This window comes from Aquarana catesbeiana, linkage group LG09 (genome assembly GCF_042186555.1).
Source record: "Aquarana catesbeiana isolate 2022-GZ linkage group LG09, ASM4218655v1, whole genome shotgun sequence".
NCBI classification, from domain to species: Eukaryota; Metazoa; Chordata; class Amphibia; order Anura; family Ranidae; genus Aquarana; species Aquarana catesbeiana.
In genome coordinates this window covers 246444572-246465641 of record NC_133332.1, presented here as the reverse complement: position 1 = coordinate 246465641, position 21070 = coordinate 246444572, and the positions used below count along the sequence as shown (strand labels likewise).

The following is a 21070-nucleotide window of genomic DNA, read 5'->3' as shown; positions in this document are numbered from 1 at the left end:
ATTACTACATACCTCCCAACATTTTGAGATGGGAATGAGGGACACCTACTAACAAACATATGTAGACATAGGACACGCCCCCTGCCACGCCCCCCTAAAGGAGAATTAACCAAAAAAAAGTTAATTAAACCCACTTTTTAGGACTTTTTTTTTTTTACCACTATTATTCCTTTATACTGGCTTTTAAAATTTACGAATGCAGCAATTTAGAAGTCAGATGAAAGGTTTAGTGCTGGGAAACACTTTTTGAAAGATAAAAAGTGCATTTTATATACAACTATATAGATCAGATCAAAATGAGGGACAAATGAGGAGGAAGGAGGGACAGTCGCTCCAAATCAGGGACAGTCGCTCCAAATCAGGGACAGTCGCTCCAAATCAGGGACAGTCGCTCCAAATCAGGGACAGTCGCTCCAAATCGGGGACAGTCGCTCCAAATCAGAGACAGTTGGCTGCTATGTTACTGGCTGAGATGATGATAATAGAGAAATCCATACAATAGGGGCTCATTTCGATGTGCAAAGAAAGGTGAACTCCCATTAGTGCACCAAATGCGTTAATATGCATTTTTACACGTTTGCAACGCTCGCTGAGTATTGTTTCCGCTTTAATGCATCAAAAACGTGCTGTTAATTATTATTTATTATTATTTAAGGTACTTGTATAGCGCCGTCAATTTACGCAGCGCTTTACGCATACATTGTACATTCACATGGGTGATTATGTGACATTTATGGGCACTCAGCTTTCTTTGATGTCTAAATGAGCCCCATCAGTGAGAATGTGGGGTGAAGGTGTGAATGAGGAGTCTGGGGGAGGGGTAGCAGAGCTGTCAGGCTTTGGGGTACTCAGATTTGGGGCCCCCTCGTCTCCCCCGAACATCTCGTCTCCGAAGTGTCTCTAATTCCCGGCAGCGCAGCTCACTTCGCTATTTGAATAGCACAAAGGAACCGCCGCGCTTCTATTGGTCGAGCGAGCCCGAGGTGGGCTGGCGCTGTCTATCCATCAAGGCTAACCCGCGTGTGTGATTGGTGGAGTGCGGACGGGGAGGGAACAGGCTGTCCGTATATAAAAGTCAGGGAGCCCAGGAAGAGCAGCACAAGCTGTCTATGAGCAGTGCGGAGTTCTATGAGAGGTGATCAGGGGGGGAAGCGGCGCACTTGCCTCTCGCTCTGTGTGTATATATGATCGGAGACAGCCGGCTCTCCTCCCCTGGAGTCCCCGGCAGGATGGAGTGCGCCCTGGACGCGCAGAGCCTCATCAGCCTATCGCTGCGGAAGATCCACAGTTCCCGCACCCAGCGGGGCGGCATCAAGCTGCACAAGAACCTGCTGGTCTCCTACGTGCTCCGCAACGCCCGGCAGCTCTACCTGAGCGAGCGCTACGCCGAGCTCTACCGGCAGCAGCAGCCCATGGAGTGCGGGCCGGAGCTGGAGGAGATCCCGGAGCTGAGTCCTCTACAGATCCCCGAGGAAGGAGAGGACGAGATGCACCACCAGCTGCCCCGGATCCAGACCGGCACCGAGCTCCTGGAACCGGGACTGGACGAGCCACTGGAGCTGCCACCGTGCGCCCACACTCCGCACCCAACCAAGGAGCTGCTCCACCACCCGGCCGGCACCGGCTTCTACCCCCGGGGCTGCTGCCAGCAGGAGGAGATCGAACCGGCACACTGCAGCCAGACCACCGTGCTGGACTTGGACACTCACGTTGTCACCACCGTGGAGAACGGATTCCTCCACCAGGACTGCTGCGCTTCCCAGTGCCCGTGCCAAGGCGCACCGTCCCCCGCGCTCCCCTCCGCAGCCACCGCCGCCGCCTCCGCTGCGCCCTCACCGCTGCCGGCCAAGCGCAGGTACCCCCCGTCGGGGTACAGCTACAGCTGCTCGGTGGTGGAGGAGGAGGACGACGAACTAGAGCCCCACTTTGTGCCCTGTAAGAGGGGCAGATACGAGGACTACTGCCCACAGCTGGCACCCCCTGAACACTCTCAGCACCCACCGCTACAACTGCAGCAGCAGCAGCACCCCGCCGACTCGTCCAACATCTCCAACCTCATCTCTATCTTCGGCTCGGGCTTCACCGGACTCATGGGCAGGCAGGCGGACTCTGAGCAAAGCCTCAATGGGCACTTGTGTGGCAAGCAGGCGCTGGCCAGCCTGGGCGCCTGGACTCGAGCCATCGTGGCTTTCTAGCAGAGGGACCCCCTCTTTGGCATGGATGGTTGGGGGGTGTTTAATTAAAGGGGGTGTCTTCTCCTTCTTTTTTTTTTTTTTTTTTTTTTTTTTTTTTTTTGAAGGGCACTGAATTCAGGACTTGTACATAGAAAATGTTTTATAGAGACTGTACAGTAAAATATCTTGGACTTTATTTTTGCAAAGAAAGAAGAGCACCTATTTAATGATTTCTTTTTTGTTTTCTATTTTATTATTTTCTTTTAAAAGTGGTCTGTTATTGGTGTCACCTAAGGCAGAGGCTGCAGATGGAGGGGTTGCAAAGAGTCACATTTTTTCCTTGGGGGGGGGGGGGGGGTTCTCCTTGAAGCTCGCAGGGTGGGCTGTAATGGGAACTTCAGACCCCCACAACTCCATAGAGAGTTATATGTGCGCTTAAAGGGGGAGTCTGCTTGGTTTGTGCTGGGGTTAACTTAACCCCATCCTTGCTGGGATTTTTTTTTTCTGTGACTGGCTCAGTTAGCCACTTTTTTTTTCTTGGCACATCCTGAAACCACTCACAAGATTTTCTGGGGAAATAGCTAAATTGTTGTTCATATTCCTGGTGATCTTTCCTTCTCTTGTCTGCAGCCTTTTGTCCTTGACTTATGAAGGCAGAAATAGTAACATTTTAACTTTTATTCCCTTTTTTTTTTTTTTTTTTTTTTTTTTTCTCCACTGTTGTGACTTTAGTAGTGTGCAGTGTTTAATGCAGTTTTTGCTATGTTTGGGGGTCTGTGGGGGCTGTCAGGGTTGGAGAACAGCTTTCAGTGTTCTCCAACCCTGGCACCTCAACCCAAACCCCTACTTCTATAGCATGTTTTTTTTTTTTCAAAATCTTGCTGAATTTTAAACACTATTAGGACCATGTGCAGTACCCCCTCTCCCCCCTTTTTAAAATTTTATTCTAGAGTTCACTTGTTCTACTTTTTCAGCCTTCATTTAACTTTCATGAAACCAGCATTGTATGGTCTTGTGATCTGTCCATGTTTTGTTTGTTAAGTTTAGTTTTTTGTTTTATATATATTTTTATATAATTTTTTTGGCATTTAATCCTTTTGTTGTAAAAAGGTGGTTTAGGATAAAGCCTGCCATGCCAACATTCACATTTACAAGCACTATGTGTATTAAAATACGTTGCCAAACGTTTTTATTTTTGTGCTAATGACTCCTGTATTTTGTGTATATTGAACTGTATTATCACCGGGTAAACTGTTCAGATTTATTTGTTTAAATTTATAATCTTAAATAAAACAAAAACCTTTATGCAATTCAGCTGGAGTTGTCACTGTCTCTCCTTCAGATCAAGTCTGGGCCAAATATGAATTGAATACTGAGGTTATAAAGCCTAGGGTCTACTAAAATGAAAAACTTTTATTAAACTTTCTGAAAGTTCTGAGCAGAAATATGATCTGTACCTTAACAGTTCAGAAAATGATGTACAAATTGTGGTATGCCATGGCAACCAATCAGCCTTCAGCCATTTTGGAGACACCCTGAATCTTTGAAAGATTGACCACCATGGGTACTACACTTTGTACATTTTTCTTATTAAATGATCTGTTGGGTGTAAAACGGTTGTAATTTTCAAGGGTGATCAAATTCAGTAATCGGCTGCCCATTTGGTTACCTAGGTTCAGGAATAAGGGTGCTGCAGTGGTCTGATGGACTTTGAACAATATCGCACTACACCCAAATGTTCTACCTTAACTGCAACTGTCAAGTCACCAGGAGAAGGTTTCTGCTGGTGACTTGAAGGTGGTGTTAGGGTGGACCATAAACTTTGAGCTATATCATGCATACACCAAAATAGTTCTTGAACCTAAACTCTATTGTCAAGTCACCAAAAGATGGTTTCTGCTGGTGACTTGAAGGTGGTGTAAGGGTGGACCATAATCGTTGAACTATACATCCGTACTCCAAAATTTATTGTTTGACTTAAACTCTATTGTCAAGTTATCAGAAGGCTTCTTCTACTTGTGACTTGACGTTGGTTTAAGGCAAGGCTGCAGTCATTTCACCCATACACCAAAATGTTCTTCAACCTGAATTCTATTGTCAAGTCACCAGGGGAAGTCTTCTACTGGTGACTTGTGTTTTGGTTTATTGCAGAAATGGTCAGTAAATGTTGAGCCATATCACCAGTACACCAAAATGTTCTTTTATCTTGTCACTGAGAAAAGGCTTCTTTTGGTGACTGTTTTAAGGCTTTGAACAAACTAGAAGAAATTTAGTAACCCATCTGGCAAATCCAGGAGCCAGCTCCATTTGAGGTTCTCCATCTAGAGAACCTCAAAAGTTAAGCACCAGCTGTATTTTTTTTTTTTTTTTAAACACTGGCTCCTGAGATTTGTCTAGCCCTGATTTCTGGAATGTTATGGTGTGATCTATTGTTCACAGTGCTAGTATTGTTGGCTTTAAAGGGATTTTCTACACTCAAGTAAGGTATAAACGCTGACCCAGGTGGTAAAATGCTCCAAAAATACACTGGACTAGACTAGAAGGAAGCACAAGTCATTGATTCTATCAAAGAAAACTTTCCTATTTGTTTTTGTTGTCCCTTCCCCGTGCCACTTGGTGGTGTTTTGTTTCCCTGTTGGAGACAAATGAGGGGTGGTAATTAAAACGTGTGACAACCTCTACCATTCACACAAGAAGTCCATTAGAGAATCGAATGAAACCATATCAGATCTGCTTTCTCTCCTAGCCGGGTCAGAGAACCCTAGAACGGATTTTCATAGAGGAGCCTCCATCAATCTTGAAATGTTGAATTATTGGAATCCAGGAGGCAGCCTGAGTCCTCATCAACCAGTAAAGTTCAGGAGAAGCATAAAACAGGCAGTTGTGTTTTGCAGGAGCAGCTCAGTCGATTGAATCGATCTTGTGCTCTGCAGACTATCTCAACCCTATTTTATATTTATGTGTACAGCCTACCATAAAGGGAAGAAAAGAAAAATTCAAGCAGTGGCTTTGCTTTTGTAGAAGCAATTAAAACTAGAAGGGGGGGAGAAAAAAAAAAACTGCAGACTGCATTTTAACCTAAACTAATGTTGCCTATTGAAGCGGCTCTTTCTGCAAACGTTTAGCTTTATTTTGTGCGAGAAAATAAGAGGCTGAATGTTTATAGCAAAGCAAGCCCAGACCAACCGATCTACTCCCATTGCTGTGCTCCTAAGCAGTTGCCAGAGCTCCTCCTAGTGGCGCTCTGTAGGAATTGCACCCTGAGCTTGTTGGGAAGGTGTGATGATACCAATATTTCCAAATCTTTGCAAGAAAGAGCTTATCGCTCGCAGTTCTTATCCCCTGACACACCGTGGCGGGATTGCTGGGATTTTTCAAACTTCTTCAAAGCTTCCAGAGCTCGACTTTAGCTGTGCAGCTCAAGGCAGCAGCCCTCAGTCCTAATGTAGTATAATGATCAGGAGCAAGGAAGATCACATTATGCTTTTAGGAGCACAATAAGGGTGACAACTCAGGTTTGTCACTTGTTTAAATCACATGCAAACCAAATCACTAAAAGCTCATATTAATATTTCTAGTAGAAATTGTCTATATTTTTGCAGCTGCAAGTTTTATTAAAATAATAACTGATGATCGTGCAAAGTCTTTGTTTAGGCAATTCCTGTTATAAGATGATGCTTTGTCCCCATCATCCTAATTTTTCTCCTGTGTTGTCACCATGTCTCATTAAGCCGCCATCAATGGAGTGCGTGTAGCCAGAAAGTGATTGCATGAGATCGCAGGACTAAGATACAACAAAAGATATATTTTTTTTTATGGCATTTGTTTATGATACACCGTGCTTTAGCAAAATAAATTTCATTTAGTTAGGCTAATGTCAGGCAGGTCACTAGTGGCAAATCGCTAGAGCCAGGATCGCAAAAGTCTTTGCGTTCCTTTTAGAATCGCTCCCTCTTTCGCCAACTGTCACATTGAGAAAGGGGTCCTACGAGTTTTCAGGACATCAGGGTTTTTTACTGCATGTTCTGTAATTGAGATCTCAGTAACAATGTGAGATTCTTTCATTTTTTATTTTTTTGGTGTGCTGGCCAGGTTTTGGCTTATCGCTCTGTAGCCAGACGCAGCAAGATGTCGTTCTGTTGCTGCTGAATCTCTATTGCTAGTGATGGGAGTGGCATCTCACTGCCTTAGCTACAAAGAGAGCGATTCCATAAGGACAAACAGGCAGCCTCTTCATGCTCCTGCTGCTGGCGGTTTTGACAATTTACTAGCGGCAGAGTAGCCTGTCTGACATCAGCCTCAGGGTTCACAAATACTTTAAATTAGCGAGCGTTCTGTCTGAAAAACCATGGCTCGCAACCGTGGTACATTGTTCCCACTGCAGTTGATAAAAGGTGAGATCTGATTGGTTAATAGCAGTTAATGTATTGCATTTTGAAATAAGCCCATGGATGTCTGTATTGCGAGGGTCGCGACCCAATTTGTTATTATTTACTGCATAATATAAAACTATATAAAATGAGACAACAAGGGCTATGTACATACAAAAGAGGTCAAGGCTACTACCCAACATGAAGCATCCAGGGGCTCCAGCTGTGATATCTCTGCTAACCTCCTGAAGCCAGGGGCTCCCGCTTTGCATGTTGCTTTATTTTTGACCTTGCGCAGAAGGCGGAGTCAGACTCAGCGCAGAGGGAGAAAAAGCCAAAAGGGTGTTTTAGTTCTTCATCATTTACCCATAAATGAAATATCAGTTTTGGGTGGACTGAGGCTCCCTCCAGAGGTGGTTATGGCAAGCTCAGTCGATGGCTTTAAAAAAGTCCTGGATTCTTTCCTAAATGTACAGAATATAACTGGTACTAACATTTATAGGTAAAGTCGATCCAGGAAAAATCCGATTGCCTCTCATGGGATCAGGAAGGAATTTTTTTTCCCCTGCTGTAGCAATTTGGATCATGCTTTGCTGGGGTTTTTTCCTTCCTTTGGATCAACTGTGGGTGTAGGTTCGTGTATATGGGATTGTATTTTTATTTTTTAATTGAACTTGATGGACTTGTGTCTTTTTTCAACCAGACTAACTATTAGGCTGGCCATACATTATACAACTTTCTTTTAGATTCACCCAAACCATATAATATGAGGTCAAACCTAAACACTTTCAATTTGTATGCAATCAGGCAGGCCCTTCCACTGCATAGTTGAAGGTAAATCTAAAGGAAATTGAATCAGAAAATTGTATAATGTATGGCTAGCTTGACTCTGTAGGGCTCTTTTATACCGCAGTACCGATATTTGGTATGCAGTATAAAAAGTGGCACATTTTGAGTTCATTTTTGTTGCATTGTGTTTGTGGTGCATTTTTTAGGCATTATTTATTATGAATTTTTTTTTTTTTTTTTTTTTTACTGAGTTGCATTGTGCAAAAAATGCTGATATTATTTATTATAGGTACTTATATAGCGGTATCAATTTACGCACCGCTTTACACGTATATATTGTACATTCACATCAGTCCCTGCCCTCATGCTTTTTTTTTTGCATATTTTTTTTTTTAAACACACATAAAAAGCACCATATTGGTGTAAATTGGCTCATTGAAATACATCAATTTTTCTTCCATATAAGTTCTTACTGATTTAAAAAATGCATTTGATTGCATCTGGTGTAAACGAGCCCTTAAATCGAGCCTGAAATCTAATTATACACTTTTTTTGTGGAGTACAAAAAGTATAGACTTTGTTTCTGCTCCATGCTCAATTTTATTTTAGTTGCCTATTTTTTCTTTTTAATACACGCCAGCCTATAATAGGAGATTATTAATACTGTTAAATGCATGTTTGTCTTGTTGAGATCTTCTAGGCATCAAGGACATTCGGCAGCCAAAGATTATTCTTCCTCCCCTAGCACTTGGCAGCTCGGAAAACGCGCCTCAAACCTCAGAGAGGTGAGATTTGGTGCCTGCATGGCAGAGCGGGGAGAGAATACAGCAAAAAAAAAAAAAAAAAAAAAAAAACCTTCTGCAGCACAAGCAAAGTAGAGAGTGTGCAGGGCAAATGTAGAGGCTGACAATGTGTTCTATAAAGAGGAAGCAGCAAAGACACCGAGATAAGCAGCAGCACAGTGTGTGCATGAGGGGAAGGGGAGAGACAGCTGTACAAAGGAAGGAGAGGGCAGAGAGAGAGAGGGGGTGCTGGTTACAAGCTAGAGGCACAGGGGCTGTAAAGCACAGTGCCTGTGCAAATGCAGAGAATTGTATAGAAATGGCTTTGGAAACAATCACATTAGAGAAAAAGGGAGCTCCAGCCCTGCTAAGGGATAGGGAAATGAGAGTTCAGTTGTAACAGGCAATGTTTTGCCTTAAACTGGTTAGTCTGGCTGGGCAGCTCTCTGTACCTGAAAATAAAGGAGTGGCTGCACAATGACACGGTGCTTATTACCTTGTGAGCCTGGCACCGCCGTTCTGCCTAATCTCCTGCATACCACGCAGCAACAGGGCTGTTGCTGACGAACAAAATCGCGTTCTTTTCACGGTACAGTTGGTGAAGACACTTTGCCTAATGCGACAGTAAGGCTGGACATAGACAGCCAGATCGCAGTTTCCAAACACGCTAAAATGATTTCAAGGGACACTCCGCTGCTGAAAAGGAATACCTAAGCTAGTTAGTCACACTACTGACTCACAGCATTTTTAATTTAATTTAATTTTTTTACCTTTTAAAGATACTATAGAAACCTCAACCAAAGAGGCACGGATAATATGAACAGGGAGTAACAACATGATTTAAGGTTCATCCAAAAAAAAAAAAAAAATGGGGGGGGGGGGGGGAGAGAAGAATAAAATGTTCTAGTAAAAGTGAGCAAAGGCCATAATAACAGAACAGTTAGCAAAAAGTCATTTCTTTATGTTTACGTTCACTGATACTCAAATCCATGAGTGAAATGTGTCACCAGGATATAGAAGTAAAAGTATATGTAAACCCAATCATCAATATCTCATATAATCATTAAAGAGGAACTGCAGTCTGCTCACATAATTTGTAATAAAAACATCTTTGCCGTTCTGAAGTTTCCCTCCAACCACTTTGCATATTATTTTATATATACTGTGATTCTGTACTTGCCAAATATGCTGCAGAAATCTCCCTCCCCTGAGTCTGGCTGCATCCATTTTAACTGTGGGCAGCTGAAGTTGCTGCCTGGTTCACTTCCTGGATTTACACAGAGGCACGCCTCCAGCTCTGCAGCTCTCATTGGCCCTCTTATGACTCCCCCCCCCCCCCCCCCCCCCCCCTTTCCTGGCAAACTCTCAGGAGAGTGAGAGAGAGAGCTGTGCATGATGTCATAAGCCTCGGCTAATGAACAGACAAACAGGAAGTGGGCTGTATAAGGTATTTACTGGCAGAAAAAAAAGTTTTACTATCCAAAGTTGAAAACAACAAGGGCAGAAGATTTAATAGATGGAAAATTGAAAAAAATGACTGAAGTTCCGCTTTAAAGTGTTATTAGAATTTGAAAAGGTCATTATTGAAGTGATTGTAAAGGCTAAAGATTTTTTTTTACTTTAATGCATTCTCTGCATTAAGGTAAAAAAACCTTCTTTGTCTTGCTCTCTCCCCCCACCCCCCACCCTTATACTTAACTGAGCCCGATCTCAAACCAGCACAGTGCATGAGACCAGAGGCTCCCTCAGCTCTCTCCCTCTTCATTGGCTCAGACACAGCAGTGGGAGCTGCTGTCAATCCCAGCCAGTGAGGAAGATGGGGGGCGAACTAGCTCAGGACAAGGCCTGCACAAGTACCCCCACAGCAAGCAGCTTGCTATGGTGGGCACTCGGCAGGGGACCCTAGAAGAGGAGGATTGTGGCTGCTCTGTGCAAAACAATTGCACAGAGCGGGTAAGTGTAACATGTTTGTTATTTAAAAAAAAAAAAATAGCGGCTTTACAATCACTTTAAACCTTCAGTTTTCAATAAAACAAAACAATGTGGATAGGGGATATTACTGCACTAACTCAATTAGTGGAGAAAAATGAACAGCTGCTACATAAGAATGTGACAAAAATTAGATGCAAAAGATCAGTGTTTTGCGCTTTTGAGAGAAGTGCAGAATATGAACTTTTTGATGACTCGTCAATGTGATCTTGTAATCAGATTTTGGCTTTCCAGTCTGGCAGCTTAACATCTGAGTTCCAGCCTCAGGTTACCTGCATGATTCCCTGGATTCGTTCTTGGAGCTCTTTGGATTACCTGGATCGTTTTGGAAATCTGCTGATCGGGCTATCCTGGCTTGATTGATTGATCGTTGTCGCTGACATTTGAGTCCACTATTTCCGGTAAGAGTGTATACCCCTTAACTCGGGTGGAGGACACACTATCCCTGATGCTCTACATGCCTGCTGAGGTCTTTGTACCCCACTTCTGAGCAACAACTTTTTCGTGGTGGACTCCATATATGTTTACCATAGGATTGTTTCACCTTTGGGACTTTCTCACCTGTGTTTCTACTCATTATATACATGTTCTGTTTTATATTCATTATATTTGAGATTGATTTTTATCACAAAGTTTTTATTATTTAAAAACAATACTTGATATATTGTTCAATGTTTATTGTTTTATATTTTTAGCGCTACATTTTTCACTGATCTTTTTCATTAAAATAATACCTGTTGACCTTGCCATAAAGGTTATTTTTTAGGCACTTTTGTTATAACGTGACAACTCTCTGTCCCTGTCGCTGAATTTCTCTCCTGCCTTGTCACATGTTCTTCTGATTAGGACTACAAGTGGCCATGCCAACACTGAAGCTATCTGTACATGCATGGCTTCCTCCATAAACACTAAACTGCGCAGATCGATGAACCTTCCAAGCAGGCAATTATATTCTGACATCTGCAGGTGTCAGAATACCCAAACAGTAGTTATTTCTGATTGGATACACTCACTTTTTGGATGACATTTTTCCATCCAACCCCTCTGATTTTCAGATTGAAAGATGTCGGGTGCAAGCAGGGCCACTCAAGGAGAAAATTTCATCTGGTTTATCAAACTGACCAACATTTGTCCTGTTTATGGCCATTGGCCAGCTTAAAAAAATGTCTCTTTTTCATCTCAGAAGTTTGGATGGTATACTGTACTGCTTGTGAAGGGCAAGTGACAATCGAAACGCATAGGGCTGCCCAGTGGCAGCTGGAGCTCAAAATTTTTTGGGGGGCGCAAACAAACTGAAAAATACTGAAACCCCTCCCCCAATTGCAGCCACCTGTTCCCACCAAATGCAGCCACTGTGTCCAGCAACCCCCCCCCCCCCACTCGCAGGGTTTGCGGCTCTGGCTGCATCCCCCCCCCACATGCGCGGGGGGTGAGGGAGATGCAACCGACTCAGCCAAGGGGATTCTCGGAGTAGCGGGAACCTCTGCTCCCGCGCGAGTCTCCTCACTCCTCTTCCTAAGCACCAGGTATCCAATAGGGTGACCTGGCACTTTGGTCTGACGCCCTGCCTCCTGATTGGCTGGGAGAAAGTTAGTGTGAAAATAGCGAAAATTAATTTGCAATTGGGTAGGATCGGGGCGCAGAGCCCACCCTATTTTGAAGCCTATTAGAGCCTCTGGCTCTAATCGGGTGCTTCAAAATATACCACCCCCACCCGCTTGTGCGCCCACAGTGCACGGGCCGCCACTGGGGCTGCCTATGCTCTTTGTTATTGTTGGCAAAACTGCCTTGGAAGGGAGGGGCAATCATTCTATGGAGAAAAGCCTTTGACAAATATCGATTGAACAATTCATATTTGTTGAGCCATCTGGTTCTGACAGGGGCACTCATGGCTTGAACATTAACTGATTCAGCAAGAATGGCCGAAATTTAGGCGAAGTATGGCAGCCTTTATTGTTGCTGGCATGGTAATCATCATGAAGCCTGCCCAGGTGTGAATACATGCAGACAAGAAGTGGTTGCATACAAGATAGAGAAGTACAGCAGTGTTGAGATGCAAAAAACACCAGTTGTGTATGACACACACAATACCAAACTAACTGTCTTCCAGTTAGGATTTAGATTTGCTACAGGGCTTTGGGCTTGTGTTGATGGCGTTAGGTTAACATCAGATCATTCAGAATTTATTGACAAACCCATTTGAGTTGCATTTGTCCACTTTCTGACCAGCATTTGACCCACTTCAAGCAGGTTTTGCTTTTCCATAGGCTAGTATGATGAATACAAAACCCACATGAAGAGAACAAAAGCCCTTCAACACTGGCCCTTAAGCTTTCTATTGACCTTGCATCATAGGGTTGTCATCCATCTGAGATTCACCCGGACAGTCCGGGTTTTGAATCATGTGTCCTGTTTTCAGACTGCCTGAAATCTGGACACATTATTTAGACTGGACTATGGCCCCATAGGCGTGTGCATGGCTGCTGCGGGGGGAGGTTTCAGGATGGAGAGTGAGGGAAGGGGCCAGTAAATATGTCATTTACCAGCCCCTTCCTTTTCTAAATGAACACAGTGAGTGATCGGTACCGATCACTCACTGTGTTCACTCATAACTGAAGCATAGTAAACTGTGTTTACTATGCTATAGTTTGTGAATAAACAAGCCCGGCTCAGCACAGAGCATTCCCATTCATTTACTGTATAGTGCAGCAGAGGCTGAAGAGAAAGGGACTGCAGGATTTGTGTCCTCAGTCTCTTTCTCTGTCTCAAAAGTGAGACATCAGGGGTCTTGTTAAACCCCTGCTATTACACCAAAGTCCAACGGGACTCCCCAAAAAAAAAAAAAATAGTAAAAAAAAAAAATAATATTGATAAATAAAAAAACAATAAAATAAAAATAAACTACTGACACTATCCATGTTTTAATACATTTAGGAATGTTTTGCTTACGTTTATTTATAAGAGTGTAGGTATCTGTGCATAGGCGTGCCTGGGTTGCTATCTATCTGGGGGCTATCTGCAGTTGTCTAAACCGGGCATCTATGACACACTCTCTCTCTTTTACTAGGGCCAGCACAGTCCACCCCCACACAGACAGGAGAGGATATAGGGCTCAATCTGCTCCTCCGCCTTGTGCCCCTACCCCTCTGTGTCTGCCTGCCCACACTCCAATCCTTTGTGTGCTGTGCTTTAGAAAAGGGATATGTGGGCGGGAAATTTGAATCCAAGTAGCTGGTAGATACATTGTGGATGAAAGCTGGCGATGCCTGACCCTCCATCCTTGAGTGAGTGAGCTCACCATCCTCTGTCTGTGACTGAAGTCTCTCCCCTCCCGTCCTTCTCTCTCACACCTCTGAGCGAGTGAGTACACGAAGGTAAAAGGAACTGAGATGTAAGGAGGGCTTTGGGAACCCTGACTTAAGGGGAAATGCTGGGGCTTTGGTGAGCAGAAACCCCCCCTACATCAGAGTTCCCCTTGTTAAAAATGTTTTGCCGTCCGCTGTTAAGTGTTTGGGTTTAGCGTAACCACTTCCCGCCCAGCCTATAGCAGAATGATGGCCGGACGGTGGTTCTGTTATTTTGACTGGGCATCCTATGACGTCCAGCAGGATAAGCCGTGATCGTGTGCCCGCGGGGGGGGGGGGCGTGCAGCACGGCGATCGGTGTTGTGTTGTGGTGTATCACTCTGACACACCTCAACTCCGATCTAGGTAAGTTGACGTAGGCTCTTTACCACGTGATCAGCTGTGACCAATCAGCGTGTAACCAAGAAGTGCCAGTGAATGATAGGCGGCTCTCCTGTCAGAGGGAGGGGGTCTGAGCCTATAATCAGCGCATTGAATATCAGCTCAGCCCCCATCAGAGGTGTCACCACAGCTGCCAATAGGTGCCCATCAGCTGCCAGTCAGTGCCCACCAAAGTGGCAGTCAGTGCCCAAAGTGCCCCTCAGTATCGCCTGTCAGTGTCCGTGTCAGAGGCAAATCAGTACCTCATCAGTGCTGCTTATCAGTGACATTAGTGCCATCTATTAGTGCCCATCAGTGCTGCCCGTCAGTGCCCATCATATATGCTTGGAATCTATTGCTGTGAACCTACATCATGCGTTCAAAGGAGTTGTCCATGCAAGTGAAACAGGCCATTCTAAGTCTTCAAAAATGAATTAAATCTATCAGAGATTGCAGCAACATTAGGAGTGGTCAACTCAACAGTTTCATACATTCTGAGGAATGAAGAACGCACTGGGGAGCTCAGCAACATATAAAGGCGTCCATGGAAGACAACAGACAACAGTGGTGGATGATCGCAGGATCATTTCTATGGTAAAGTAAAACCCATTCACAGCATCTAGACTGAAGGACACTCTCCAGGAGGTGGGTGTATCATTGTCAAAGTCTAAAATCAAGAGAAGACTTCCCAAGAGCAAATACAGAGGGTTCACCACAAGGTGCAAACCATTGATAAGCCCCAATAATAGAAAAGCAGTTAGAGCATGGCAAAGCATCAGAAAGGAGGAAACCCAGTCTTTGGTAATGTCCATGGGTTGCAGACTCCAGGTAGTCATTGCCAGTAAAGGATTTTCAACAAAATATTAAAAATGAACATTTTATTTATGATTATATTCATTTGTCCAATTACATTTAAGCTCCTGAAAATGGGGGGGGGGGGGGGACTGTGTATAAAAATGGTTGCAGTTCCTAAAATTTGTGCTTGATATTTATGTTCAACCCCTTGAATTAAAGCGGAAAGTCTACACTTCAAACTCATTTGGATTGTTTCATTTTAATTTTGTTCTGGTGGCATACAGAGCCAAAAGTATGAAAATTGTGCCGGTGTCCAAATATATATGGAGTGGACCTAACTGTATGTTATTATATGGGGCTGTGATAGCAGTCTTGCTGGGATGGATAAATAAAGTGAGACGGACAGAAATACTTGCTTTTTTTACACATGTGTGTGCCTAGGCACTTGGTCACATGATCTCTAGTGAAGAGGCAAGGATCAGGCACGCTAAACTCAACCCTCATCTTAGCAAAGATCACACAATCAAGTGCTATGCCATCAGACATGTGGCCAGAACTAACATGAACCTGGGACAGCATGTTCTTCAAGAAAGGTCATTTTTTACTTGTACTTCCTGATAGTTTAGTATAGGCTCACTTCAGGACAGAATGTGGGAGCACTGATTTCTAGCAGGCTTCTGTGGTTATAAATCTTCTTTTTACATTTAAAATACTGCCACTACATACCTTTTTGGCTGATCTGTATACCACGGCCACGTGATAAACAACAGGGTCTATCCAGTGCTGAGAGTTCAGGTAGGAGGAGATTTCCACTATAGCTTGTGTCCATGTGCTGTTATGGGAGGTAGATCTTCCATGAATTAAGATGCAACATCCCACCCACTGTGTTCTTTTTTTAATTGCTGTGCATGGAGGAGGAGGGAAGGACTGGGCTGCCATTGAGGATCTGTATACATACCTACATGTGTGATGTAATATCATGTGACCTGGAAAGCTCAGCTCCATACAAGAAATGTTCTCTCCAGCAATAAAGACCAAACTGAGCATGTGCAGGAGAACTACCATTACTGTGTATTATCTGGCCTTGGCAAGAGAGACCCTGCAGGAGGGGGAGGATCTGTCCATACAGGATCAAAGAGCCTTTTTACACAATACAGAGGATTAACCCCTTAAGTTCCACAGTGAGTATGACAAGCATGCTATTCTGCATATACAGACTGATTTTACAGTTGTGAGATGGCCATACACCAGTAGAATTTTTTTTGAACTCATCATTGAGTTGAAAGCCCTTAACGTGCTACTTGAATGAAATTTTAGACATATTAAATAGGTTTCTTCTGTGCCTAGAATATGCATCCTACAATATGTATGATTTTTCCTGCATTCGCAGTTAGAATTTCATTTGCTTGAGAAAAAATGTCCTTCCTACTCCTTCGAATTTGCTTATTACTACACATTGAAAACTGATTTGACCCCACTAACCATTAGAAAATAAAAAAAGTTCCAAAAACTTTAGCATAGCATGGTATAACAGCGGTAGACGGTCATGAAGCCAATGAGGGGTCAGCAGCTTGAAATTGCCTGGCAGATCACAACCAGTATAGTATGGAGACAATTGTATGTTTATACACCTATTGTTCTAAAAAAAATCACTTTGCATAGCCATGTACATTAGGCTACCATGATATTGTTATGACCAACGTGAGTACAGAATAGTCCCAAAGGCTAATTATTCTTCCTCAGTAAAGTATATTGGTCTGGTTGCATATTGCCAACCAAACCTTGTTGTTCCAAGAAAACAAGCATTAGTGCTTTTGCGTTCTGTACATCTGACCACCATCTAAAGGTTATGGTCAACTTCACATGTGGTTACTTTGGCAACTGCTCTAACTGCTTTGCTCTGGGTATTTTACCAGTCCTGGAAAATAGAGTTACATGTACTGTCACTATAGCAACTGCAGTGAGCCTTTCTTACATTCACTCAGGGTAAATGGTGAGGGGTCTAAAAAGCCAATGTGCAATGGAATATCATTATTAAAGCAAATTATGGGCAACAGCTCCATCGCTCTTTTGCTCCAGCTTTGACTGGTGTATGTGCACCTAGAAAAAATGGAGCTTTGCTTAAAGTGTGACACCACCTATGTGTTATTATCTCTTCCCATCTCCATATCATAGGTGGTTCTTTAATTCATAGAGATAGCTTGGAACAATATAGCTGATAATAATGCAGCACAGGAGGTTATCAGCTCACAATATTTCTGGCAGGATCCGCAGTTTTTTTGTGCCATTATCTAACAGACACAACAAAATGCTTTCAATTGTATATTTAACAGACCAAAATGGAGCAAATAGGAAATATTCATTGATAGGGTTTATTTACATTTTAAGGTCCTACTACCCTGGACCTCCGTCTGTTTTGCAAGGTGAGGGGCCTATAGAAGCCCTTGGTACTGTTGCTAACCATGCTTCAATACTGTCATCATCATCATTGTTTTACTAACTACTGAACTCCAAGCCTGTATGTTAGTTCAGTGACTTGGCATTAAAGGAGCTTACACTCAAAATATATGGCGCTTTGGTAGCTTCCATATTTCTATTCAAATATGTTCTTTCTAGACAATTATTCATTTACAATGAACTACCCCCTCCCACCCTTGGTAGATTTTTCTAGTACATTAAATTATGCTGCAACTTTTTTTTTCTGTATCCTCTATTGTTCATGTTATTGTGTAATCATTTAATAGTTCTTTTTAGTTGCTAATAAATGTAGACAATTAATAAAGTGAGGTATTTTTTACATATCGTTATTCCTTTAAAAGTAGAGTAAAGGGTCAGTTCACCAATGAGGGAAATTTCATTTATAGGTTGAGTATGTTAGGCTTGTATCTCTTGTGGACTCTAGTAGCAAGGCTGGGTACCATTAGAATTTTGAGTGTTCCCTCTTACTGTTGGGTGTTTCCATTTCTGCCAGTGCAATCTCCAATAAATAAAATGTTGAAAATGATTTAGTTAGAGAGGGACACCAGAGAGGGCAAAGATCTCACAACTTAAGTCTTTGAACATTGTAAAAAAAAAAAAAAAAAAAATATCAAGGGGTTTAACCTTTCCTAGAGCTAACAAAAACATACAAATATCACTTTTGTGTGCACTAATCCTTTAGGTTCTAATTCCCTTATTATGCTAATATTATTGCTTAAAAAAACATGTCAAGTAAAAATCCCACTCACGTGGCCCATTTACACCTGCTGTACACATGTGTATTTTATAATGCATTGGTGTATATGAAGCCTTAAATAATGGAAAAAGAAAACTATGTATTTTGAATAAAAGACAAATAATATTAACAAATATTTGATTAGTTGGTATGGGCTGCATAGACACATTCCCTTACCTACAATATCTTTAAATTAACCCCCTTGCTTTATTATAAAATGGGTCTACACGTGCTAATGTGTGTGGCTACTGCAGGCTTCAGTATTGGAAATATGTCTCCTTAATGCACCTATTTCCTGTACACTTCTGCAGTATGCTGCATTTGCTGAGCATAAGGTTTATGTTTCCCATCACTAGGCCATTGCAGAAAAGGAGAAGCTGAACTGTAGTCGCTGTTGTAATACACTGACGATGAATAACCAAATTCAAATCACAGCTTTGGTGTGCAGTAACCTTAGAAACACTGTACATAAGTATGCTTAAGAGATAATTCCACCCTATACTGGGTGTTCAATTTGGGTGGGATTGGAAATGGAAATCGGAGCTAATTGTCAACACTATACTCCATTGAAGAGCCATTTTTATGAGGCTCATAAAAGATTAGGTGAATGCCCGAAGTAGGCCCTGTTGCCTTGTAAGTACAATTATTTTGCAGTATTGAAGAGGACAGTGTAAGGCCTGGTTCACACCTATGTAGGTTGCAGTTGATGTCTATTCCGGGTGCATTTTGCGTTTTTCAATACACATTTTTGATCCATTGAAGTCTATGGAACCAAAAACACAACCTGCTAGTCCTTGGCCCTTTCCATAAAATGCACAGATGTGAACGTGACCTATAGGAAACCATCTTAAATGGACTGTAGTGTTAAAACAAGGAGGAGAAATGTTGCAAATTACCAACCAAACATGGAGAGCAATCAACATTATGTATACATGATAATGTCCAAAAAATAACGGTATAAAACCGTGATGTATATATAAAAATTTAGGGGGGATAATGTGTGTGTGTGTGTGTGTGTGTGTGTGTGTGTATATATAAACACATACACATAAAGGAAGAGAGTCCCAAATGATGATTAAAAGTTCAATGGAAATGACGATATGCACCAGCGCCAGCTCCCTTGAGAGTAGAAGCAATAACCCTGAAAGATAATATAAAAAGAGACAAGGTGCGCCAATCTAAGTGCAATATCAAATGGAACTTTATTAAATAAATATAAAAAAAGAACAGCCAAATGGCTACTCAGAAAGAGTTAGGCATGTATACACATGTAGGTGGTCCATAGGCAAAACCGCAGCTATTCACAGTGGGTGGTCCCGAAGATATGCAAGACGCTGACTGGAAGATGTTCATAGGCAATCCATGGTCTGTAGTCCTTGGCCGGTGGGCTGGTGGGGACACTGCCGTGGGGGGTACAGGAGAACCCAGATGTCAACAAAGGCTGTACGCTGTTCGTCTCAGGCACTGGAAGCCGGAACTGGACGAGAACTCCAGTGAAGCGCACGGTTCACTGGAGTTTGGGCAGTGGAAATGGCGTCTGGACATGTCAGATGACGCGTTTCAATGCATCTGCATTTTCTTCAGATCTAATAGGCTAATTGGTAATGTCCATCATCTCCTGTACCCCCCACGGCAGTGTCCCCACAGGCCGAGGACTACAGACCATGGATTGCCTATGAACATCTTCCAGTCAGCGTCTTGCATATCTTCGGGACCACCCACTGTGAATAGCTGTGGTTTTGCCTATGGACCACCTACATGTGTATACATGCCTAACTCTTTCTGAGTATTTGTGAGTAGCCATTTGGCCGTTCTTTTTTTATATTTATTTAATAAAGTTGCATTTGATATTGCACTTAGATTGGCGCACCTTGTCTCTTTTTATAAATAGACTGTAGTGTGTTTCTGCAAAACTTAAAACGCACTAAAAAAAATGCATAGGTGTGAACCAGGTCTCAGTCCTACTGCAGACCTACTATAACTGTAGCTGTGGTTATTAATGTTGTTACTCTGGATTCCACCCAAAACAACATTTCAGGTTTAAGTAAAATTAGACTTAGCTTATACCCAATGTGTTAGTTCAATTAGGAAAGTATAACCTAACATGTTGTGCTGATGTGTTTGTGATGAAAGTGAGCCCTTTGTAGAACCACCTTTCGCTGCAATTGCAGCTGCAAGTCTTTTTGGGGATGTCTCTACCAGCTTTGCACATCTAGGAAGTTTGCAAAATAGCTCAAGCTCTGTCAGATTGGATGGAGAGCGTCTGTGAACAGCAATTTTGAAGTCTTGCCACAGATTCTCAATTGGATTAAGGTCTGGACTTTCACCGGGACATTCTAACACATGAATATGCTTTGATCCAAACAATTCCATTGTGGCTCTGGCTATATGTTTAGGGTTGTTGTCCTGCTGGAAGGTAAACCTCCGCCCCAGTCTCAATTCTTTTGCACTCTAACAGGTTTTCTTCTAAGATTGCCCTGTATTTGGATCCATCAGCTCTGATCAGCTTTACTGTCCCTGCTGAAGAAAAGCATCCCCACAACATGATGCTGCCACCACCATGTTTCACGGTGGGGATGGTGTGTTCAGGGTGATGTGCAGTGTTAGTTTTGCACCACACATAGCATTTTGTTCTTAGTCTCATCTTCCACATGTTTGCTGTGTCCTCCACATGGCTTCTGGCAAACTGCAAATGGGACTTTCTTTCAACAATGTCTTTCTTCTTGCCACTCTTCCATAAAGACCAGATTTGTGGAGTGCATGACTCAGGCTTGGTTCACACTGCCCTAAGGAGCGGCTCACAGCAGGGGTCTGGTGCGTCCCTGTTCATGGTTTCAGGTCTGATTTTGGTCCGAATTTTTGGCTGAATTCAGACCTGAAACAGACCAGAAGTTGCACAGGACTCCTGTGCAATTCACTCCGGATCCGCTCCGAAGATGTGTGAAGCGGCTCCATTAAGAGTCGGTCACAATCTCCTGACATGCGTATTGGATGTGGCTGAAACCCGCATCCAATTCACATAAGTGTGAACCCAGCCTAATAGTTGTCCTGTGGACAGATTCTCCCACCTGAGTTGTGGATCTCTGCAGTTCCTCCAGAGTTACCATGGGCTGCTTCTCTGATTAATGCTCTCTCTGCCCGACCTGTCAGTTTAGGAGGGCGGCCATGTCTTGGTAGGTTTGCAGTTGTGTCATACTCTTTCCATTTTCGGATGATGGATTGAACAGTGCTC

General features: G+C 43.0%; 1 protein-coding gene across 1 annotated transcript; it reads left to right on the top strand.

Annotated features, from left to right (window-relative positions):
- The first annotated feature begins 1071 nt into the window (after positions 1-1071).
- On the top strand, positions 1072-3488 carry IER5L (immediate early response 5 like). Its single transcript, XM_073600134.1, has one exon. It carries the CDS (start codon positions 1185-1187, stop codon positions 2193-2195), a length of 1011 nt encoding a protein of 336 aa, XP_073456235.1. The 5' UTR covers positions 1072-1184; the 3' UTR covers positions 2196-3488.
- Positions 3489-21070: the final 17582 nt, after the last annotated feature.